This window comes from Delphinus delphis, chromosome 5 (genome assembly GCF_949987515.2).
Source record: "Delphinus delphis chromosome 5, mDelDel1.2, whole genome shotgun sequence".
NCBI lineage: Eukaryota > Metazoa > Chordata > Mammalia > Artiodactyla > Delphinidae > Delphinus > Delphinus delphis.
The window spans coordinates 119,099,890-119,125,536 of record NC_082687.1 but is presented as its reverse complement, the minus strand read 5'-3'; the positions used below and the strand labels follow the sequence as shown (position 1 = coordinate 119,125,536).

Here is a 25,647-nt window from a genome sequence, read left to right as displayed (position 1 = left end):
GACTTTTCTGATTATCATTAGTTGATATTTCGACTTCCTGGGTAGAAGAATAACAAGTGTAAAATTCCAGCCTATGAAAAGGCTATTTAGAAGGAAATACAATGTTCAGTAAAGTACACTTTTGAGACAGTACCTAGTCCATCTGTTTCTAGTGCCTCGGAGGTATTACCTGTGAATTTTAAACTATAACATTTGGTTTGTTGGTTTGTTTGTTGTTTTTATTTTTTCATTGTGGTATAAACTATAACATTTTAAGTTTGGAAATTTCCCTCTCCATATGCTGTTTTCGGGGATTTTTTACCACCAGAGTTCAAATAATACAATGTCCTTGCCTAAGAAATATGTTTTTATGAGGTTTCATTTATAATGTAAACATTTCCTATATAACTTTTTAAATATTTTAACATTAGATCTCATCTTATTTCAAACTTGAAATTTCACCTGTATAACGTTCAATTGTGGAACAACAATAGAAAGTCATGGACTAGGGGTCAAATGGCTTGACATCTAATCCTAGATGAGGCATTAGTTAGTCAAATCATTTGTCCTCTATGGGCTTCTGTTTCCTCTCTTGTAAAATGATGATGTCATAATTCTCAGTATTCTCCGAGGTCTCAAATTCTATGATTCTGTAATACTCCAGGACTCCATGTGTCATTTCAGCTCTGCTAGGAAATTGACATTTTTTAAAAAGTAATTTTAGGAATAATGAAACCATTGAAGATATTTTTTAAAACTTACTGCAATTTTATTTTATAAATGAAATGTTTTAAAAACCTCATCTTCCAGAAATTATAGAGTGCACACTTAACTGCAAGTCATGCTTTGTCAGGTAGCACCTCACTTGCATGCCTTTTCAAAGCATCTGCAGAATTGTATGGTATTTCCAGAGCGCCCCATGAAGAAACTGGGCAATTTTGCAATTTTATATAGCTAAAAGATAGTTGTACTAGTTGGTGGTCTAATTCCTACAACAGTCCTGAAAGGCATTTGCTTTCATCTAGCAACTGGCTACCATGGTGGTAATGGATGACTTTTAAACAGCTGTCACAAGCTGAAAAAAAACAAAATAAAAAAGCCACCCTCCTACACTATGTAAAGACAGCCTGCCAATAGCTAAAACAAATCCTTCTTGGAGCAATTTAACAAACAAACTTTTTTTTGTTGTTGTTACTATTAAACAGAAACTCATAAAACTCAAACAAACTGGCTTCATGTTTCCCACACACTTGAACAGCCTAACTTTTCTTATGGGATCACAGCAATTAGTGGTTTCCAGATGCATTTCAAATGTGTTAAGTGCCTGCAGGAATTGGCTTTTAAAACATACCCATGTCTTCAAATGCTTCAATCTCAAGAATCTACTATAATCCCCATGAGGGCCTATGATGTCTGTGTAATGTTTGACCATAGTTTGGTGCTTAAGTTGCAATTAATATTAAACAGGAAAAAAAATTGGGAAATGAAAAAAATTCTGTCTTACACGCCTTTTAAAATTTCCTCCTTTTTTAATGATCACATTACCAGTTCCCTTGTTATCCTGAAAATCATGGAAATAATCATTAACTTCTATTGGAGAAAAAGCTGGAATAAATGAGATTCTGAGAAGAAAGCTCTTGGTGTCACTGCGTTGTTAGGCACTCCTGGAAAACTCATTCCTGGACTGTGGCTAATTGAACTACAAACATGTCAGTCTGACAGCATTAACAGTTTATGACTCGTGCGTTGGAATCTCCAGCTTTCTTCACTTGCTCCTGGACAATTTCTCCCTGTCATGAGACTCTTCCTTAACTGGAAGACTGGGTCCTTATGTTTACACCCAGTATTTTACCTTTGATTGAAACTAGACAGAAGGCAAGTTCACGGTCTGTCTTCTCGTAACTGTCAGTGCTGAAAACAAGACATGAGAATAAAAACATGGCTTTTGGGAAAAATGCATTTAACAAGTGGTTTCTCCTCCATTGACTGACGTAGTTATCTTCCCTTGAGATACGGCCAAGTCTCATGTTCTTTATATTTTTTCCTTTTAGTTTCCACGTGGACAACTCTTAAATAAAAATGAGAAACACGAAGAGAAATTAGTCATGCTCACCAATCAGTCAGAAGATTCTGAAAGGTAATTACAGACACATCATTTAGAGGATACATGCCTCTAATAGTAATATTCTAGTAGGAGCACTTCAGTTTCCAGACAAAGGTTTTCAGTCTATTAAGAGTAGACGAGAACTTATCTGGATACAACCATAAAGAGTTGATAAGAAATATATGGTGGATAACAGTGTGGACTATTTGAACACATTTTTTTTCGCTGCTCTTCAAGGGGCAAGAATCATAGCAAGTTACGGAAGTTATTTTATTTGTTTTTTAAGTATTTGATAAATTCCCCTTGACAAGTTTGGATCTTCAGATGATTTCTCCTCAATAGCACACATTTTCACCTAGGAAACAACTCTATATCTTTTTTTTTTATTTTTTTTTAATTTATTTTTTAATTTAACTTATTTAATTTATTTTTTTAATTTATTTTCGTTGCTGTGCGTGGACTTTCTCTAGTTGTGGTGAGAAGGGTCTACTCTTCTTTGCGGTGCACAGGTTTCTCATTGCGGTGACTTCTCTTGTTGTGGAGCATGGGCTCTAGGTGTGCAGTCTCAGTAGTTGTGGCACACTGGCTTAGTTGCTCCGCGGCATGTGGTATCTTCCCAGACCAGGGCTTGAACCCGTGTCCCCTACATTGGCAGGCGGATTCTTAACCACTGTGCCACCAGGGAAGTCCCAACTCTATTTCATTAATAGGGTGAAGAGTAGCTATATCTTCTCTCCTGTGTTCTTAAATCCTCAGCTCAGGTATAGGATGAGAAATTTACTAAGTCCCTTAACAAAAAAATCCCTTCTTCAGTCACTTTCTACATTCTATCGACCATTTATGGCTTTTCTCAAGCTTCACTCTAGTCATTGACCCATGTAGTTACTTCTTTGACTTCTTATTTGGCACCTTTTTTGTGTGCAAGATATTGGGCCAGCTGCTTCTAGACAATGAATCAGATCCTGTCCTTTTCCTCTAGCTGCTTGCAGTTTAGAAGTGAAAAGCCACACACACACCTAAGTATAATAAATGTTGAATGTTTCGTGTCATAAAAGAGGCACAGATAATCTGCCCTGAGACATCAGAGGAAGGTGAGAATCCTAGTTGTGAGCATAAAGAGATGCGTGAAGAAGGATTTGTTTGACCTAGTTTCTGGCAAAAAGAAAATAGGGGGACAGATGGAAAAAAAGAAAAAGGAAAGCGTATTCCAGGCTGAAGGCAGAATGTATACAAAAAAGTTGTGTAGGTAAGTTGAGGACTTGTGTTGGTTCCAGTGAGCTTTTTGGTTTGACTTCCACATCTGGCATGTAATACAAAACTCATCTTGAGTGAGATACTAAATAGTTGAGGACTTATTGTACACGCCAATGATTCTCTGTGTATAAAGACAAAATTTCTTTCAAGTGAAAGATAATTTAAAGAAATAATTACCCTCAGGTTCTCAAGTCGGTGTTGCTCAAACATGGGTTCTCATAACCTGTGGATCTGGAGACATATTCTCAGGGTTCTTGGTCTGTGAAAAACTTTTCATTAAAAGAAGCCTATAGGTACTTCCACTGTGAGAATCACAACTGTGCACAAGGGAAGCCAATAAGAATTGAACAAGGATTGACAATAGGCTAACCTGGCCACAGTGTCTGAAATTGGCAAAGGTGGGGAAGTGACTAGAAGCTTGAATGAATATAGAATTGCTGATTTATCCCATTCCTCTCAACTGGTTACATTCAGTATCAATAACAAGCATTTTAGCCTTTAATTGTATAAATTTAGCCTTTAATTGTATAAATTTATACAATTTATAAATTGTATAAATTTAGCATTTTATTATGCATCACAGTTTATTATTCTATAATTGTGCTGTATGTATAAGTCTTGTCTCGTTGATGAGATTTTCTCTACCTCAAGGGAAAGAACTCAGCATACAACGGTATAACCCACTTTAGCAGCAGGCCTATAATAAGCATTGATCAATTTCATATAAATTATTATAAAATGTGTAAGCAAAATAGAAATTCAGTTCACAGGAGTAGTTTGAGGATTAACCAATTATACTGACAACCTCTAAGATACTATAGATATTATAGAAGCGTAGAAGACAACATATGATGTTGAACGATTTCTAGGAAAGATGATACCCCACATTTGCCAAATATGGACCTTTGGTAGCAAAGGTCCATATTTGGCAAATTTTACCAGTTTAAAAAAAAAAAAGAATGAAAGAGAGGAAAGGAAAGAGAAGAAGGGAGGAAAGAAGGAAGGAAGAAAAGCAGGCAAACAAACTATTGTTTCTGTGTTTTGAAGTTATGTATAGTCTAGCTTTTCCTTCAGTAGAACCACAATGCAAAGAAGTAGGGATTACCTCCCCATCCCATCCCACCCCACACACCATTTTCTTCCAGGTGGAGAATTACAAGGACTCTGTAAGCTCCTGAGTCCCATTCTATTGCCCCCTCTCCTCAGCAACCCAAATTAATGTTTAGAGTCTCTCCATTTACCCATGATGAAAATTACTCAGAAGTTAGTAGTTAACATATTTTTTTCTACAGTAGTAAAACTTTTGTATTTCTAAGAGAATGAGACAGGTAGGTCCTTTGACAGTAATTTAAACTGCTCAGGAGATGGTTTTCAGGTTAACCTCTTTGGTGTATATGACTTGGAGTCCAGAAGAAGGATGGTGGATGAGGCAGATGCTGCAGTCCATACCCCCCTCTCAAGGGAGGTGAGAAAGAGAGAAGAAAGCAGGGAGATGAGAGGCCACAGAGTAGGAACTGAATAGTGAGTGCTGGTCATCTTTCCCTCTTCCTCTCCTGAACTGACCCCTTCCTACTTGAACCGTTTTAGGTTCTGCAGGGTAAAATCTGCCACTTCTTGAAGGTGATACACTGATATCACGGTTGTCATACCAAACTTCTTTCTAAAGTAAAGGGGCAGAGGAAACAACTTTGATCCCAGTGAGAAACTATCAAAGTAAAAACAGTATTTTATGGTTTTTATATTTCCTGTTAACAAAATCTCGAAGCATATTGTTTAAAAAGCAGCCCCACTCAATATATCATGATCCTGGGGTCATCCTTGCTTTGATGTACTCTTATAAGACCAGCTCCTCATTTAAATTTTCCTAAAGCAGAATTTTTTCCCTGTCCTAACATCTATTTTAAGAAATTTATTTTTAATAAATTATGTGTTCAGAAAATTATAATTATTACCTAGCAAGGAAAACTATTATGATTCATTATAGCCTCAAGTAGAGGTAATCACAGTAGAATAAAATGAATGTTAAATTCCCATGACGTGCCTCCTTTACCTGGCATTAAACTCACTCACATTAGCACTTGTTCAACCTACGTATTGAATGTGGTCAAATACAATCTCTGTTATTCATTGCTTTCTGGGAACAATACACTGGTTTCAGATGCCCTTAAGGAGCTCCTGTGTCTTTCCCCACATTCAAAGCGTTTAAATATCTTGATGCAAAACACTGGTGGACTTTAAGAAAATTAAACAACAGGTTTTTGTTTTTTGGTTTTTCTTCCCATACATGAAGAGTACACTACCCTCCAGATGCAGTATTTGGCAGCCAAAAAGCTGCTGGCTATTAAACATCCCTTAAAGCTTCATTTTTTGCTCATAAAGGGAGGAACAGTGTAGGGACATTTATAGGGTGATAGGCAAATATTTTGGTTGAAGCAAGACTGTGTGGTAAGCGAAAGCTAAAATGATCATTTTTATGATATCATAAGCATTTTTACAATTCTTTTGGCCTCTTCATTTTTAACCTACTTCTTACCTGACCCTAAATTAAACTATTCTGGGAGGGCCATTTATACAGTTGCTGTCCACATGGTGAAGAGAGAAGTGAATGGTGTCATCTACTTTCTCAGACTGGCATACGTATTTTCTATCCATTCACATTGTTTTGTCAGATAAAAGAGAAATTAATTTTGAAGTGCTAAGTGTTTTTAATTACTCACAGAACATCACAGATCCTCACCTATATTTTCTCATAAATTTTGTTAATTCTTAGTCATGCTTTAAACAGTTTCAATATTTAAACTTATGAGACAAATTTGTCAGTTTTTCAGAAATTATAGTTCTTCAAACTAATACACATCAAAGTTACATTGGGTTTCTGGACAACAGTCTAATTAAGTCTCTTCTCTTTCCAAAATAAGAAAGTAGCATCTCAAGCATGTGTTTATGTGTAATATATTACATAACATTAACTTTTATTGGATGGATACATTCACAGAGATATAAGACAGGGGGCTTTTAGAAAACTTGTGTTTTCAGCCAGACTCCATAAAGCACATTTCAGAAAAGCTTTTTCCATACAAACAACACCCATGGGATGAACATAGACTTTCCATTTTCTAAGGCCCAGCTTAAACAAAATGCCAAAGAAGGTATCTATGGTATATCTTCTGTCTGTCTGTTTTTAATACTTTATGCCCACATAAACTCTTTGTTTGATTCAATGCGACAATAACTTGTAAAGTTACTACCATGTGCTAGGAAGTGTTTGGGGAAATACTGTTGGAAAGAATACCAAATTAGAATTCTCCAAAGGAGCTACTTATCAGTTAATCTCGGAAGAACTGGCACTACCTCTCAGCATGAAATTTGTGTATCTGGAGACTGGATCTGCCAGCTTTTACCTCAATGGAAACATCTTTGGCATTAACTGGGAAGGCACAGAGCTCACTTGGAGGTCTAACTAGGCCCCAGGCAGGCTGCAGACAGCATGCAGCCAGCTGAAGGAGTCATAAGTCTGTTCTTTCTGTGTGTGGCAGTTCTTGAGTTGCCCTTTTTTTTGCAGAAGGCTTCAGAGTTTAAGCTAATGACATGTCCTCCAGCATGGTAATTAAATACACAGAGACCCTTCTAAGGCAGTACATTTAGTTTCCTGGCTTGAATTTGATGTGGCTCAAGGCCAATTAACATGATGGAAGATATTGCATTAGCAAAATTCCAGTTTTCAGGGCAATTTGGAAATAACAAGTTCACAACTCTCTTTATGCTGCTCTGACAGGAAGTTATATCAAAACACTAAGCGAGGAAATAATGCGGAAAAATGAAGGGACTTGAGTTTGGAAAATTCAATTTGGTTCTGGTTTGGATCTTTCTCTTTTATTCCTTCATATAAATTGAAATTTTAAGTTTAATGCCCTCAGTGAATTGGGTTTTTTCATTGCTGGTAGGCTTCTACTTTGAATACTATATATGTCTCTGATCAAACATAGGTTTACTTTAGAAAGTAGGGAGGTTATGTTCAGAATTTGTTTGAAATCAATTTTTATTCCCTGTTTTTAGTCATTTATGTCATTTGCTAATTTTTATATTGACACAGTGCTCACTTTATATTCTGAATATATTGCTCTGTTAGGAAGGATTGTAATTACTTAAATCACACATCACCTCACTTTCCAAGGAAACTGCACTAGGGAATCATTTTTTCGTTTCACATCTAGGAAATATTTCTAAGCTGGAGACATTTACTTTCCAAATACAATGACTTTCATTGTTCTAACCATGTGAGTTCCATTATTCTCCTTATATTACCAGCTCAGTATTTTCAATTATCACAGAAAATATCAGCACATTAAAAAGTGAAATAAAATTTATTTTAAGACTCCAACCATTTGGATGATTTGCCTTTTTAAAAGTTTTTATTTTACTCTGTACTATATCACACTTTATTTATTTTAGAATATAAACAGGAGGGGAAATGTAAATATTAGAAATGAAACTTAGATGAGTTTCACACCCTATACTGTTGTTATTATCAGTACTTGAATACAACACTCTTGAGGTGTTACTGTTCAAAATCAGATTTACATTTATTTAATATCTTATACAGCTTGGACAGTCTTTTCACATTTATATCTAAATTTAGAGTAGATTACAAGCTACACAGAAAAGTAAACTTCAATATGTGATTCCTGGTTATTTCCAGTTGCTTCTGTGTCTTACCTGCCAAAAGGTTAGTTGCTCTTTATAGGAAGAGAGCTGATCACAGCGAGTAGCACATGGTAGAGTCTCTGAAATGTTTGTTGAATGAGTAAGTGGAGACTAATTTAGCTGATAAGTTTGCTCTGCCCCTCTGCTAAACAGAACATTTTTCTGACCATTACAAATGAACCAGCCACCATGCCATCTTATTCTCCTTGTCTCTTTCTTTTTTGAAAATAGTTTCTATTTTCTAATTATAATAGTAAAACGTGAGTTATAAGTCAGTTCTTTCTGTGTGTGGCAACTCTAAGAGTTGCTATATTTATGTAGAAGCCTTTAGTGTTTGCAAATACAGATGAAAAGGAAGAAAAGAAAACTCAGGTTTAGTACTAACACCCAAAATAACCACTGATAGAATTTTTCAGATCTCTCTACCTCTTTTTATCTTTTTCTTTAAAAACAGGACTATAGAGAAAAGGTTGCTTTTGAAAATTTTTAAGTAGGTATATTATAAATATTTTCCCAAGTAAATATTCATCTCATCATATCCAGTTATATAGCCATATCAATATTGATTTAACTGATGCCCTGTTTGAGACATATAGGTTGTATTCAATCTTTTACTATTAGGAACAACGCTGCAACAGATATACTTGTATTTAAATCTTTGTGCACATTCACCTTTGTTTTCTTAGGGTAAATTCCCAAAAGTGGAGTGTTGAGTGAAAGTACAGAAAAAGTTAAAACTTTTGACATGTACTTAACAATGCTCTCAAGCAGAATAACCCCAGTTTACCTTCCCTCCAGAAACAGAGTAATTTTTCTACATTGTCATTATTGCTCCAAATATTATTCACTGTTGAACCAAGTACTTCACTCTGGTCAAAATTCCTTTCCTAAGAATACTATCCCTTACTGGAGTTAAAGTTGCTCTGCCACCTCAGTTGGTCAGCTTTCTAGAAGTCCTTCTCACCAAGTGAGACAACCTACCCATACTATTTTCTCTACAGTCAACCCCATGAGTTACTTTTTTTCTAACATCCTCACTTCTTGAGCTCTCTGTCGTTCTCTCCAGTCTGGATTGTTACTCTTTGGCCAACAGTGCAGTCTTTCCTAGAACCTTCTTTACCACCTCAGAATTTCTAATCGTTGGTCTTTTCTGGCTGTTCAGTTTTTCTAGTGAGGGTCTTTCCAATCTGTAGTCTTGAGGTATATGAACGGCTGTACTATTTAGAGCAAAAGTGAGGGACGAGATCTCAGACTACTACAGTTTACTATGTAGATTTCCATGCAACCTCTCAACCCCAACCCAGACCTCTTCTGTGCCTCTGTCTCTCAATCCAGAGGCTTTGGGTTTCATCTTTCCAAAAGAATCAGCCTCTGGCCACGCCTGGGGTATTAAGACAGCTGCCTGGGAATAAAGACGCAGACAGAGAGAACGGACTTGAGGACATGGGGGGGCGGGTAGGGTAAGCTGGGACAAAGTAAGAGAGTGGCATGGACATATATACACTACCAAATGTAAAACAGATAGCTAGTGGGAAGCAGCCGCATAGCACAGGGAGATCAGCTCGGTGCTTTGTGACCACCTAGAGGGGTGGGATAGGGAGGGTGGGAGGGAGATGCAAGAGGGAGGGTATGGGTTTTGCTTTGTAAGCCACATTCAAAATCGTGTTCATTAAATAACCTAGTTAAGCCCATTTACATTTGTTGATATGATCGGCATGTTTGTTCTCAATTCTGTCGTATTATTTGATGTTAATATTAATGTTAAATTTACTATGTTTCTCTCTACTTGATCCGTCTTCTTTGCTTATTTTTAGTACTTGTTTTTGCATTTAGAAAAGCTTATATTTTTATTCTAGTAGTTGCCTAACTCTATGCTAATAACTCAAACTTCCCTTGATCTTTTTTTCCCCCCCTTAATTAGGCTTCTCCTATCTGGTTTGTCAGATTTAAGTGATACTCTTTGACTCCTATCTATAATCTATGCAGCTATGAACTTATGCTAATTTTTACTTTTTCCCTTCTCCTACAACTTTTTAAATTACTTTTATTTTGTCAGAACCCATATTTAGATAATGCTTTTTCATGCTTGTTCTCCCTTTTTTTTTAGTCTTGGGTATATTCTTAGATCTACTATTTTAATACTCATCAGCAGTCCTTTTGCCAAAGTTTTCTTTAGTTTTAATACATGTAAAACAGCTTAACTGGATACAAGATTCTTTACTCATACTTTCCTAAAATTATTTTTTTTATTTTTTATTTTTTTTTTTTTGCGGTACGTTGGACGCGCAGGCTCAGCGGCCATGGCTCACGGGCCCAGCCGCTCCGCGGCATGCGGGATCCTCCCGGACCGGGACATGAACCCGTGTCCCCTGCATCGGCAGGCGGACTCTCAACCACTGTGCCACCAGGGAAGCCCCTAAAATTATTTTTAAAATGCTGTGTCATTTTTGTCTTGCTTCTCATGTTTCAGTCAAGAAACTTTGTAAGTTTCTTGGTAATTTTTACCCCAGATGACGGATTCTTAAAAACTGAATAGTTTTACTAGACTCTGTCTTGTAATTTCGAAGGCATATGGGGGTGGGGGGGGCACTTTCAACAATAAAATTAAGATTTCGTTTTTTACTTTGATTATAGTTTTAATGGTTGTTCTATTTCATTGTTTTATTTTTCTTATTCAGGAAAATCAAATGTGTACTGGATATTTTTTTCTGTTCTATATCAAGCACTTCCTTTCTGATCCTATTTATTTCTTCATTTTATTTTTGTTCCTCTACTCAAAATCTCTTACGAGACTCTTAACTAAATCTCTTCTTCCTTGGATACTTTGTAATTTCACCTTCACCCATGAGATGATTTTTATCTTTTTTTCAATTTTTCTTTCCTGAATTTGGTCATATCTCATCTTAAATTGTGCTTTTGCTCACTTCTGTCCTCGGTTTTCTTGAATTTATGATTTAAGGTCCTCTTTTATATCTAAAAATGTTTATTTAGAGATGTTTAAAGCTTGTTGGAGTTTTATTACAGTTTTCCTGTGCATCATGTTTGGTTTTTTAGAGAATATTTTGATCAGCTAAAATCTGTTGATTCTCAATTTCTGTTTTTCTTCTTGTAGTTTTTAGTGGTTGTCGACTGCCCATTTTATAATCAGTTTCCTAGACTGGAAATAATAGATGTCTCGATGTAAACTTGGTGAGAATGTCTTACTAGGTTTCCTAGTTCAAGAGGACCCTCCTCTGATGGTAAAGATAAACGCTTTTTCTTTGGTGGTTGGTGTGTTCAAGGTTAATGTATCTTCTGATTTTGTTTTTATAGGTAGGGTTCAATTCCACAGCCTGGTTTATTACATCCCTTCATCACCAGACTCCACAGGATGCTCCCTCCTTCCAAGTCTCATACTCTCCTTCACAGTGGTGCCCACCCAAGGCCGCCACTGTCAGGGGACAATTCTGCATGGGTCTTTCATGTTCATGCATGTCTTACAAGCAGAGACACTGAGTGCCTTTGTTCTGGGTTACCTTCCCAAGACATTTATTTTAAAAAAATTCTTAGAAGACAAAAGTAATGTCTTCTCTGGACTGAAGGGCACAATTGCTTACAGTTTTGGAATATAGTGTCCCCCTTCATAGCAGGGGCAGTCATATTTACTGTCCAGTATAAAATATTCATTTTACTAAGATCAGGGCTCCTCCTCTGTAATGCAATAAACTTGGTCACAAGTGCTACCTGGCTACCTTTGCACCTCGCTACAAGAACTAGGCTTGAGGAACTAGCCCAGCTTATCAAAAACACCAATACCTGGCTACTGCTATTTCTGTGAGCAATAAAGTCCTTTGTCTCTGATATATAAGTCTCATCTCTTCTGTCAGTATCCATGAAACACTGATGGGCTAAATTGTTAGCCTGCAAGGAGAAAGTCTCAGCCTCTTCACAGTTCTTGATGGCGGCCTTTTGATCTTTGAGTCCCCAGAAGCCAGTTCTCAGACATGTTCTGAGTGTTTTCTCATTCAGAAGGGGACTTTCACCTCCTTTTTTTTTTTTTTCAAAATTCTGATATATTCCTTTTGAAAATATATTATGAATATTTTCAAACATATACAAAAGCAGAGAGAATATTATGGTGAAGCCCTTAATCATCACAGCAGTTTTTATAATATTCAATACATGGGCAGTCTTATTTCATCTATATCCACACCTATCCCCCAACTTTGAATTATTTTGAAAAAAATCGAAGATGTCATTTCATCTGTGGATATTTCAGTATTTCTGAAAGATAAGTATATCTTTTAAAAAACATACCCACAATATCGTTATTACAACTAACATATTTAACAATTCCTTAAAATCACAAAATATCCAGTGTTAAGATTTTTCCCAATTGACTTGTTTCTATTTACAGTTTATTGAACTAGGATCAAACATTTGATAATTCTAGCTAATTATCTTTTGTTCTACAGCTTCCTCTTCTTTTTTTTCTTGCAGTTTTGTTGTTGCTGTTTTGTTTTGTTTTGCTGTTGTTGTCTCTTGAAGCTGGGTAACTTATAGAGTTTGCCAACAGCAATCACATTGATCATATAATAGATGTTCCTCTGTCCACTGTATTTACTATAAATTGCTCCTTAGATCTAAAGGCTTGGTCAGAATCAGATTTTATTTATTCATTTGGCAAGACTACTTTATAGGTGACGTTGTATACTTCTACCTGAAAATGCTTAATGTTTGCTCATCTCTTTTTTGGATTACTATCAGCCTCTGATAATTGCTTAGATCCATTCATTTATTATGATTATAAAATAGCAATAGAGCATTCTACCATTTCTTCTTTATTATGTAGAATAATTCTATAAAAAATTTCCCCAAAACTATATGACTATTCTGAGATATAGATTATATAGGAGAGGCAATATAAATAACTTGATTCTGTCATGTACCTGTTTTTGAAATAATGGGGACATTTTTTTCTCATCACCACTAGACCACAATGGGTTTGCTCCTCTTTTCAACTCATTCTTCACCAGACCCTGTTCTGGCATGGTTCCCAAATCTAGCTTTGTTGGTTTGAGATTGAAATTTGTAGTACTCTCTGTCTCTTATTGCTATGGACTGAATTGTGTTCTCCCCAAATTCATATGTTGAATCCCTAAACCAATATGACAGTATTTGGAGATAGGGCCTTTAGGGGATAATTTAGGTTAAATGAGGTCATAAGGGTGGGGTCCTGGTGCAATAGGATTAGTGCCCTTATGGGAAGAGACATCAGAGAGCTGCCTTGAGCTCTCTCTCTCCACACACACATACACACACGCAAAAAAAGAAGAGATCATGAGAGCACACAGTAAGATGGTACAATCTGCAAGCCAAGAGAAGAGGCCTCAGAATAAAACCTACTTTGCTGGCATCTTGATCTTGAACTTCCCAGCCTTCAGAACTGTGAGAAATAAATTTCTGTTGTTGAAGCCACCCAGTCTGCAATATTTTTTTATGGAAGTTTGAGCAGGCTAAGACACTTATTTATGCTACAGATCCCTATTGTGGATTTTATTTGCCCTTCTTGTTGATCTGTGAGCATTTTGGAGGATGTGTGGAGGAATTTGGATTAGGCAACTGCTAAAATGTAACAGGAATCTAGAAGTCCAGGCAATATATTGAGAAATAATCCCCTAAAGAAACACATGCACTTTTATTATCAAAGGTATGATTACCAAACCTGGTTCAATTTAAGACTATTAGAAATGTTCCAGAGTACAAGGATTTATTTCATCTCTATATAGTGGTAATCTTTCTTTTCTTTATCGTATGGTATAATTTATTAGAGGATGATGAGACCCCTTCTCATCAATGGCTCAGAGAAACTCCTACCTATCCTTTTGAGCAAAGCTGATAGAAGTTCTTATTTACTGACAAGTAAAGAGCATCCACTATATCAGTGACACCATTTAAAAACAGTCTTGTGGTGGAAAGTGTGGTTTCTTGAGTCAGACTGCCTGAGTTCAAATCGCACTTTTTAGGTAAATTACTTAATCTCTCTAAAAATCGTCGTTTTCTCATCTTCCTGATGGGAATAATAATAGTCATAAGGATTAAATAAGATAATACATATAGAGCTTCTGACACATAGTAAGCATTCAGTCATCCTACAGATGCATTTAAAACAACCAACTTACTTTATGGTTAGAAAATGTTTCACCTTAAAAATATTTCAGTTGTCAATAATTCTCTCTATACTTAGAAGCAGTCATGTAAAATTAGGTAGAAGTCTATATAATGTCCCCAAATGTGTCACTGACTTGTTTCTTACAATAAGAAATATAAGAAGCATTGAGGACAGTTCTTGGCCCATAGTAAACTTCAATAAATATTTGTTGGTGAGTGAATTAAAATCACATAGTGAAATTATATATATAATATTTATCTCACCCCATCTGGGATCAAAGGATAGAGGACGTTGATTCTTCTGCAATTATTTTATAGAGCTTCAGAGACACACATGAATACATGTGAGACTTTCCATAACTTTACTGATCTGAATTTACAAGGCAATATTCTTTCTGTGTATAATGCTGCTTGGATTTATATAAGCATCACTTATGCCCATTGTAATATCTTTTTTTCTGACACCAAATGAGTGACTTTTTCCACAACCAATTCTCCAACACCAACTGTGTGTCCAACAATTCAATTCAATTCTGACACTAGCTACTTGGAGTTAGACCCCACAGGTTAAGGGCTCAGTCCCACAAGACTGGCCTCACTTTGAATTCCAGTCACAGGGGCCACCTATACTTCTGACTGACAGGTTATAAATTTGGGGGATCCTATAACCCTCTCCTCAGGTTCTATAATTCACTAGAATATTAATACCTTAACTCAGTGTTACAGCAGTTAAATAGAACATTTAAAAACCACCAGACTTATGAAATAGTCTAGAGAGATTTAAAGAAGTAGAGCATCTATACAGAATTAGTTGCTTAATTCATCAACATTTAATAAATCATGTACAGAGGTCCCCAACTTATGATGGTTTGGCTTATGATTTATTTAATTTATGGTGGTGTGAAAGCGATATGCACTCAGTAGAAACTATATATCAAATTTTGAGTTTTGATCTTTTCCCTGGCTGGCAATATGCATACCATACTCTCTCATGATGCTGCGCGGTGGCGGTAGACAGAGTTCCCAGTCAACCAGGCGATTGCGAAGATAAACAACCAATACACCTACTACCATTCTGTCCCCATACAACCATTCTGTCTTTCACTTTCAGTAAAGTATTCAATAAAATAGACTTTGTGTTAGACGTTAGATGATTTCGCCCAACTGTAGGGTAGTATGAGGCTAAGCCTTGATATTGGGTAGGCTGGGTGTATTAAATGCATTTTCAACTTATGACGGGTTTATTGAGATGTAGCCCCATCTCATAAATCAAGGAAGATCTGCACTAGTGTATCCTGGTTTCTACAAAACTAGAATAGATTTAATATTAATGAAATCTTTGATTTTCCTGAGACTTGTTAATTAATTTCTCTCTATGATTTAGAAGTTCCTGCACTTAAAGCTGTCAAAGCTTAATGTCTTCTTTATGTTCTCAGTTATACTTCATTGATCACTGTTGTTTTACTGATCTTGAGGTTAATTTTCTCTACGCCTCTGAACAATTCTCTGAACTTTCACGGTCCCTTTATCTTTTCTCTTCAATTGTGGGTATTTAACAACACCAACAAACAAACGGCAAAAAACATAAAACAAAACAAAAAAAACCCAGACCACATGTAAAGTAGTCTCACTAATGTGACTCTCCATGACTGTTCTTTTCCAATGAGAAGATTTTCCTCTACCTGACCACCTGTTTCTGCTCTTAGCTCCTTGCCCTTTGGAGTCGATACTTAAATTTGTTTCTATTTTGAAGCAAAATGTCAAGAGGCAACCCCCATAAATATAAAATTAGATAGCTCTGTACCCTCAGGGGCTTAGTACAAGATCCAGGTTATATATAAGTCTAACATTTCAACACCTTTAAGTAAACTTTTATTTTAAAAGTCAGAACACTAAGTAATGTGTCTATGATAAAATGCGTCTGACAATAATGAATACTTTGTAGACCTCTCATTTCTCAAACTACCCAAATTTGCTCCTCCCTCAGTCTTCTGTCTCATTAAAGGGCAACTAGCATCTCTGCCCAGATTATTGAGTAGCCTTCTAAGTAGTCTCCATGCGTTTTCCCTTGCCTCCCTGCAGGCTACTCTAAACCCAGCAACCAGAGTGATCTTTCCAAAATATGTCACATCATATTACTCTTTTGCTCAAAACCCTCATCTCCTCAGAGTAAAATTCAAGATTTTGTTAATACCTACAAGCCCTCCATGAGCTGGCTCCCTTTTATCTCTAGTATTATTGACTACAACCTCCCCTCCATCTCTGTCTACTCCAGGCATACCTTCCTCCTTGGGTTCATTGGACACATCAGGCAAGCTCTAGCCTTCGAGTTTTGACACAGCAGGGAGTGGAATGCTGTTTCCCCAGTAAGCCATAGGCTCACTCCTACACCTACTGCAAGGCTTGCTCAAATGTCACCTTCTCAGTGGGCCTTGCCTTTGATTACCTTACATAAAGTTGGAATCCCTACTTCCCCTACTTCTGATGCTCCATAGTTCTGATCCCACTTCCCTTGCTTTGTATTGTTTTCTGTAACACCTCTACCTGTTAAAATGATGACTAGACAAAGAAGTACTGCAAATGGGAAAGGGAAAAGGCATCCGCAAAGAAAAGTCAGTCAAGAGCCAAGACTAATAGTTACAGAAGAGAACAAGCAAATAAAAACAAATATATTGAAATAGGATCAACATCATTGGTAATTAGGAAAATACAAATTAAAACAACAGTGGAATACTCATTGTTGGCAAAGATATTAATACACATAGGGCTGACGTCAGTTGTAGGAAAGTAGAAATTCTTATATATAGCTGATAGAAATGAAAATTGCTATAACCAATTTAGAAAGTAATCTAGAAGCATTGTTAAATTTTAAACGTTTATACCCTTTGGCTAACAATCTAAATCTATTCTATGTAAATAAAGCACCAGTATGTAAGAATATATCTAGACAAATATTTCTTTTATGACGTTAACTAAAATGACATCAAAAAGAAAAAACTGTTAGAAACAACTTGATATTCCATCATAGGGAAATAGTTAAATAAATTTGGCCCATTTATAATTTTCAATATTATTCGGCCATTAAAAATAATTGGTTAGATCTATATGTATGAACCTGGAGGAATGTTCAGAAAAATGCAAAATAAACAAATAATTAGCAGGGTAATGTATAATATGACTATATTTTACTTTTTTAGAAAAGGAAGAAAAATTATCATATATATCATATAAATATACACATATTTGTGTGAGTATAAAGAAGAATATGGGATTGGTGCAAATACTAATTATCACAGTAAGGTGGAACTGAGGGAAGAATAAGTTTATTATTTTTTAATCTTCTCTAGTGTTGGCTTGTTAAAGTGGGTGTACTTTTATAGTGTACAATACAGAAAAAAATAAAACAGGCTTTTATTTGAAAATACATAGCCTAATGCTTTGATAAATGCAGAATAAGTGTATGTATCATATCAGAGGACCTAGGTTTTTATCTCAGTTCTCACAAAAAGGTGACATTTAAAATTAATGATATGATTCCAACATTGAATTGATCTAGGGTAATTCCTTTAATTCACACATGAAGAAAATGAGATTACCATGCACAAGGCAGGTTCTCAGTATAAGGCCACTGAATAAATGAATGGATGCATTAATTACTAGACAAAGAACGAGCTAAGTACTTGCTCAAATCACAGCTAGTTAGTGGCAGAGGTACATCTGGAATACAGATCTTCCGATTCCAGGTGCAGGGCTCTTTCCCTTGACATAGGCTTGGGAAAGCAACATGGAGAAAGATATGTGTATGGCCCAAAGCAGTGATAAACTCTGGCTCTAAATTTGCCTAAGGCAAAAATCATGATGCACAGAGTAAAGGACCATAATTACCTTTTCCTCTTGGAAAGCTTATTACTTTTTGTTTGGGGTTTTTTGTTTTTGTTTTTGTGTTTTGCTTTTTGAAACATACAAAATAATGCTTAGAAATGAATTTTAAACACATGAGACACAAAACAATGTCTAACAACCAGATGTTCTATGCTGGGGCCTGCTGCTCTGTCAGAAGCAGGCCAGTGACTACACACCATCTTGCATGGAACAGCCTCGTGCTTTCGGTGCTGAGTCCTACTCTGGCCCTTCCAAGCACTAACTAAAGTATCAATATGGCTACCCAGTTGTCCCCTTTTGTGGAACATTTGATTAGCATGTTTTCTGGACTTTCCTCACACCCCAAACTTCCTCTCTTGCCCCCTACTCACTCAGGCACGTCAGAAGCATTCACTGACGAAGCCTAGAGTCCATTCATAAATTAACTCTAGTTATTGCAGCCACCAAATTTCCCCCTTGACCTTCAACTCCTACTCTTTTCCCCAACAGACAGTTCTGCTTTTACTAACATTCAGAGCCTCTTACCAAAAAGTGACCTTTACTTTCACTCTCACCTAGCAGATCCAAAGAGCCAGTTTCGCTTTTTAATACTTCCCTCCGGATTTAGTTCCACCTAAGGTACATTATTTTCCAGTACAGTTCTGTTTTTCCTCTTCATAGAGCCTGAGCAGAGGACTTGAAATGGCCAGTTGGGCTGAGGGTTCCAGAAGTATGCTGGATGAAAAGGAACAAAAAGCTCTCTGCGGGAATAAAAACAAAAACAAACAAACGAACAAAAATCTGTTGAGGAAAATATAATCAACATGCCTGTTAGCTGGCAGTAATTCCCTGATCGTTAAATCAGCCACACAGTGTCAGCCACAGTTCTGTTTGAACTAGATTGTTCTGTCATAGGAAAAGGATGTTTTCTAATCAGCAGTGGTTACCTAAAGCACCAGAGGAGCGGGGAGCCTGCTAGTTAGGACGTGTGTTCAGGGGTCCCTTTCTGCATCCACAGACTGCTGGCGACCCGACAGCTGCCAACTGCCAAAATTTTGTGTAAAGATGAAAAACGTTGTTCAGAGGTGTGGAAAACCCCCCTGAGCCTAGCAAATTCTAACTAGGTACAGTTTTGAGAAATTGGGTCTAAATAAAGACAGTTGAGGCCCCTACTATGAGGTTTTTGAGAAATCTTGGACTCAAAAGTGTCCTCTTCTTAATTTAAGATTATGCAGAGGGAATTTGTCATTTTTATAGTGTCCTATTCATCACAATCTTTCTGCAGTTATCCCAGTAAACCCACTGTTTAGCACTCTCAGGTGTGGCTGGTGTCACCTATTTGGGTGAGAACAAAAGCAAGAGGAATTTCCTGTAGCGTGTCTGTGTCCATTTGGGGGCATTAAAGAACCAGTCGCAGGTGGTTGCCATGTCTCAACATACAAACAGAAGAAATGTCAAATGCCACCCCAATGTTGCCAGGTATGGGCTTTGCCTCTGACGATGGTTTTTGACAGCGGACACAGTTTCCAGGGCGCTGCTAGCCCAGAGAGTGCCTTTGTGTAATTGAGAAACAGGTGCTCTTCTTTCTGGGTGTATGCAGCCCCACGCAAGAGCTCCTGGCTTGGCCAGAGAAGCATGGGTGAGATCCCAGCCTTCCGCGGCACCAGCCAGGTGCTCTGACACAACCACCCACAGAACTGTCCTCAGTGAGCTACCCTGACAAGTTACCTGCCCTGTCACCTCAGAAGGATTAAGTAAGCTTCCTCAGCTTCCTTTCTTATCTGAGGGTATCAGGGATGCTTCAACTCCAGACATTGTGTCTTGGGGTTGACATGACCTGTTTCCTCTTCTCTGGGACGTTATTCCCCAGCCATTGTAGCTAGGTGCACACAAGTAGTTCCAGTTCTGTGGGGGGGAAATTTGGAAGATAAAAATCAGTTCAGTTATTAGTTTAGTTTCACATCTCTCAGCTAGTCATGGGTTGAAATCTTCAATCAATGATTCCCAGTTGCCACTTCCTTTTCTAATCCATTGACCCTGACTCATGGCCAAGACACCTAGAGTCCTTGTTTTCCCTGCCCAGGCAGGGGTATTTCCAAGCTACATGAATAGCAAGACTCCTTTCTTATAGGCCCCATGCCCGACTTCTTTTACTTTTAAGTGAAAACTGCTGTCAAAGTAACAATGAGCTTCATCGATATATCTTTAAGCTCAGTAGCCTACCGATATTACAGATACTTTACTGAACTTTTCCTGGCTCTCACATTCCTCACTTACAGCGTCCCTAAGGTGGTACCAGCCCCCATCTCCTCGAACACTTCTCGGCTTTCCTTTTCTCCTGATTTTCCTCTAGATTTTCTTGTTCTGTTTTGGGGTTGTTTTTTTTTTTTTTTTTTTTTTTGGTTTGAACTCTCTCTTCTCTTGTCCTTGCACAGTGCTTTCAACTGAGCCAGCCATGTTGCATCTGGGTTCTCCCAAGTTTTTTATTTGTTTTGTTGCTAGTTTCACTAAACCTCCTCCTAAGTTTTTTCCAACTTTCTATCTCTAGCCATCATAGAAGATCTATACCCTTTCCAAAACACCTCTTTAAAAACATTGCATGTTAAAGATAATCTTTTTCTTAGTAAGCTCCATAATTATTATTATTTTTTTTTAAATTTAAATACCTCAGAGCTGTATGAGTATTTTATGAGGAAAAACTCTAGGGTCACAGCATCAACGGCAGTCACTTTTGAGAGGAAGGGCTCTTTTCATAACATATCCCATGATTTTGTTAACACTCTCTTTGAACCTACTCATGTCTTCCAAGCAGATATACTGAACTCTTGATAAGCTTCAGGCAGTGAATCTTCTTGGTCAGCATAGCTGGCCCTCACTGGATCTTCTGAGCCATGTTCATTAATGAACTTGACAGCAAATTCACTACAGTTTGTTTGGAGGCAGGAAAATGTTATAGCGGCCGTTTGTAAGAAATCCTGTAAGCTCCACAAGCGGAGGCATTTTTTTTTTTCTTTTCTGCTCATTGAGATAATGTGCCAACCACTAGGAAGAGTGTCTGCCGTATAATAGATGTTCAATAGTTATTTGCTGAAGGGATAGATGATAAAATCCAGTCATTTTTTATTTTACTTTTTTACCTCTGTAGCACTGTGAGGATGATTCATAAGAAAAAAATCTTCAATGCCTTCAGTGCCATGTAAACCTCTTTGTAACTAAAAATTTAGGCCGCAGATATCAAACTCATATGTTTCGGGTTATATTTTCTCTGAATGTGATTCTCTACAATGAAGGTCATGTACTACTTTTCAGCCCATTCCTTTAAGTTTTTGTATCTTTCCTGTAGTCCATTCCTTTTGCTTTAACATTTTGGTTTGCAAAGTCTATTAAAATGTCATTCATTGCTACTGTTTACCTTTCCTTTCCTGTAGTTTACAAAAAAAAAAAAAAAAATGAAATCTTTCCTAGCCCAGATCCCTAAGAGAAACCAGATCGCTATGCTCACCCAGAAATTTGTCTATTATCTTACTCCCTTCAGTTCTTTTCTAGAATCTATTTTTAAAACATGACAAAACGTTTTTATATGCATTCAATTTTTAAAATTGCCTTTGCCTATAATCTTAGTGGAGAGATTTTATGTGTGTATTTAATCAAGCAAGCAAGATTTGTCCTTACAGAAACTTTTCTTTCCACTGCTTAAATTACTTTCATGTTAGTAAATCTGTACCATAAATTCTACTTCTCACTGATAAGGTCTTTGAATTTCTTACATGGCTATTCATAATTAAAATAGTATTAGCAAGCCTTATTTCTGTGTTGGCTAATAAATATTGAGGAAAAATCCTAAATTTGTCCTCAAATTCCTTCAGAATTCTTGGGTGGATCCCACTATTTTGGTTTTTTGTTTGTTTGTTTTAATATTTATTTATTTACTTACTTATTTGGCTGCGGGGTCTTAGTTGTGGCATGCGGGAGCTTAAATTGCCATGTGTGGAATCTTCCTTGCGGCGGGTGGGCTCTTTTAGTTGCCGTATGTGGGATCTAGTTCCCCGAACAGAGATCGAACCCGGGCCCCCTGCATTGGGAGCACGGAGTCTAAACCACTGGACCACCAGGGAAGTCCCGCACAATTTTGGTTATGTTTAGCTTTATAGCTAGGCTTAGAATAGATCTTATGTGTACTTAAGCTTGGCCCTAGATGTTAAGGGACACTCAAAATCTTTAACAGTTAAGTCAAAAATCAAGTTTCTTAACTCTGAACAGCCATCTACTTGATGAGCACAACTTTTACATTGTACTGATAACTTTCTAACTGGTTTAAGTTCATTAAGCCTAATACTTTGAGCCAAGTCTGTTCATATTTGTTCTTGAATGTTTTAAATTGAATTTCTATGCTACTCATGGATCTCTTTACTGAAGGAAAGGCCTTTAATACTCTGATGATGTATTAATCAGAAAAAAATACAATACTTTATATACCCCAGTCCCAATTTACAAAAATATATATGTGCATAGAAAGGAAAAAGGTAAATTTACCATGATTTTATTCTATATTAAAGTTGTATTACTATTATATTAATTATAAAAGTCTTTACTGAAAATGCTACTAGATATACATACTTATATTTGATATGAATGTATATTTTTAAGTAATTATTAATTCTTTTCATCTTCACAACTAAATACTTTTCCCTGGCTATTTATAATTCCATTTTTAATGACTAAGTCTGACCAATTCTTTAGTTTTCCAAACTTCACTGGAATTCTGAGTTTAATTGTGTTATGATCTCCATTGCACAGTCAAGCACACGCAATTACTTCCTGAACAAGTTCCTAATTTTTAGCTCTTAAAAACCGAACATCGTATGTGGCCCTTTCTTTCCTTACTGTCTTTTTTTTTTTAAAAAAGTACTTATATAGAAAAATGAACTGTTTATTAAAAAGATCTGTTTCTACCAGTATTAGAACTGGTGATCTCTTCTAATTCTTTACCTTTGGCAATCTACACAAAAGCTGTGCTCGACGAAATGCAATGAGAAGAGCTCACCTTGGGCAAGTTAATCATCTCTGTGAACCTCAGTTTCCTCACCTGTAAGACAGGGGAAGCAGTTCCTACCTCAAGGAGGCCTTCTATGGAGTGAATGCGATAAAGCATACACAGTGCTTAGTGCACTTAGTGCCTGGCTCAGTAGACGCTGCCATCGCTGTGACTAGCCTGGCCAGGGGACTGTGTGTTTGTACGTATTTCAACAAGTGTCAGGTGAGTAAAGGTGAATGTCGTTTTTTTAGTAGAATGCTACTGTTTCCCATCTATTCTGTCATCGCTCATCAGAACAATGTTGCCTCACCCACCTGCTGGTCTTGTTTTCACTACAGAATGCTACCTGGCCTTTGGAGATGATTTTTTTTTTCACTTGATCTCAAAAGTGCCAGTTAAATGTGAGATTTGCTTTTTCTGCCAAGTATTCTAACTTACCGTGTTTTAGGAACGCCTCCTCTAGTCTTGGTGTAGTTGCATTTATACAAATACCTGAATTGCTTTTATGTCAATCTTGTAAAGATGTCTGAAGAACAAAAAACAATTTATACCAAATAACTGTTTCACTTTGCTGGTTTCCCACATAATCATGACCCTTGATAATTTCCTTCCGAATTCAATGATTTGATGTTTTATAACAAAGAGAAACCAGTGTTGTTTTTTTCCATTTCACTCAAGAATAAATGATCCATTCTCTCTACTCAGAAATACACAAGGTCAACAATAGTTTTATTTTATAGTTTTTGAATCTAAAAATAATGCTGTGATAAAAATCCATTTTATTTATTTATTTATTATTTTATTTTTGTCTGCCTCAGGTCTTAGTTGAGGCATGTGGTATCTTTCTAGTTGTGGTGTGTGGTGCAAGGGCTTCTGTAGTTGTGGCGCACAGGCTCCAGAGCATGTGGGCTCTGTAGTTGCAGCACACGGGCTCACTAGTTGTGGTGCGCAATCTCAGTAGTTGCGGCATGCAGGCTTAGTTGTGCCGCAGCATGTGGGATCTTAGTTCCCCGACCAGGGATCAAACCCGCATCCCCTGAATTGGAAGGCGGATTCTTAACCACTGGACCACCAGGGAAGTCCCTAAAAATCCATTTTAAACCCCTGTGCTATTCCTTGATGCCAAAAGTCGTATCATTGTGTTTAAAAAAAAAAGTAATTAATGAAAGAAAAACACTTCCTTTACGCACATTTCTTTCTTTTGGAATCTCACCCAAAATCATGAGGACATAAGCTCTTGAAGGTTAATGGACTTTATTACACAAAGAAGTTTTAAAGAAATATTTGTTGAATTAAATGAGAAAAAAAGTCTTCCTGAGTTTGGGTTTTTTCTTTTTCTATTGTGCATGGATTTTAGCACTAACCCACATTTCCAAAGGCAGGCTTCTATAATCTGAGGATTTCAACAATTTTTAATATGTTTATTATGAGAAGTCCACAGGGAGGTGAAATGCCAGACATTACAGAGCAAAGATGAAGACATTCAAGGTTTGGGAGTCTTGTTTATTTATTTTGTGTTTTTTCCTACCTGGGCTTTAAATATTATGGTGGAAATAGCTCATTTCATTTTTGGAATCCTTGGGCTAGAACAGACTATCAAAGTAATTTGATTCACACACATGCTCTTCTTCCACATTCTTTTAGAAAAGCAAAACACTAAATCATCTTTGCTTTGTTTCGGTTTGCACTAATTCCACAAATCTCAAAGAAGATTTATAGGCCTGCATCTTAGTTTCTGCAATATAATGAAATGCTAACTTCATTTTCATAAGATGATTTCTACATTGAGTATAAGATAAAGTGTCAAACCGATTTTATTTTTTTAGGTTTACTATTTATGTACTTTTTTATTTTAAAATAATTTCAAACTCCCAAGAATTTCTAAGTGTATCAAGATCTTTCTTTTTTTTTTTTTAACTGAGCAAATTCAGAAATAAATTAACACTGGATTATTTCATGTGCATTTCCTACAACCAAGGACATTCTCCCATGTAACCACAAGAAAGAAAAAAACTTTTCCTCTACCCTGTTAGGTTCAGTGTCGGGGGGCCTGCTACTTTAACCGACACAGGTTGATTAACAGGAGAAAAGGAATACACATTTATTAATATTTGTATTTTCATGGGATTTCGCAGAAAAGAAATGAAATTCAAAGAAGAAGTTAGACTCAGGAGCTTCTATACCCTTCTTAGCAAAGGAAATAGTGTTTGGGCTTCAGGGGACAATAAATTGTATGGAAGTAACTAGGAAATATATGGGCTATTGTAGTAAGGTTTGTTTATGCAGACTCATTTTGGTTGCCGGCTTTTGATCTCCGGTGATGAGTTGTTCTTCTCATCCTGGTATAGGAAAAGGGCAAAATTTATGCCACCTTCACAAAAGGAAATTTACGCCCTGCTTTTAGGGAGATCAAGGAGGGCGGATAACTCACCATACTTGTTGATTCTTCAACTCAAAATGATCTTCATATCAAAGTGGCATATTTTGAGTGTGGCAAATTCTGATCCCCTTTGAATCAAAATCAGAAAACGAACATTGTTACAATACTATCGTATAATCC

At 36.7% G+C, this 25,647-nt stretch overlaps 1 protein-coding gene across 1 annotated transcript in view; it reads left to right on the top strand.

The window, feature by feature from the left end:
* Window positions 1-25,647, top strand: part of TNIP3 (TNFAIP3 interacting protein 3) — a 99,078-nt gene that overhangs the window by 7,373 nt on the left and 66,058 nt on the right. The window contains exon 2 of the mRNA XM_060013197.1: window positions 2,031-2,116. Within this exon, the coding sequence (XP_059869180.1) occupies window positions 2,031-2,116 (86 nt within the window). The remainder of the gene's footprint in view (window positions 1-2,030; window positions 2,117-25,647) is intronic.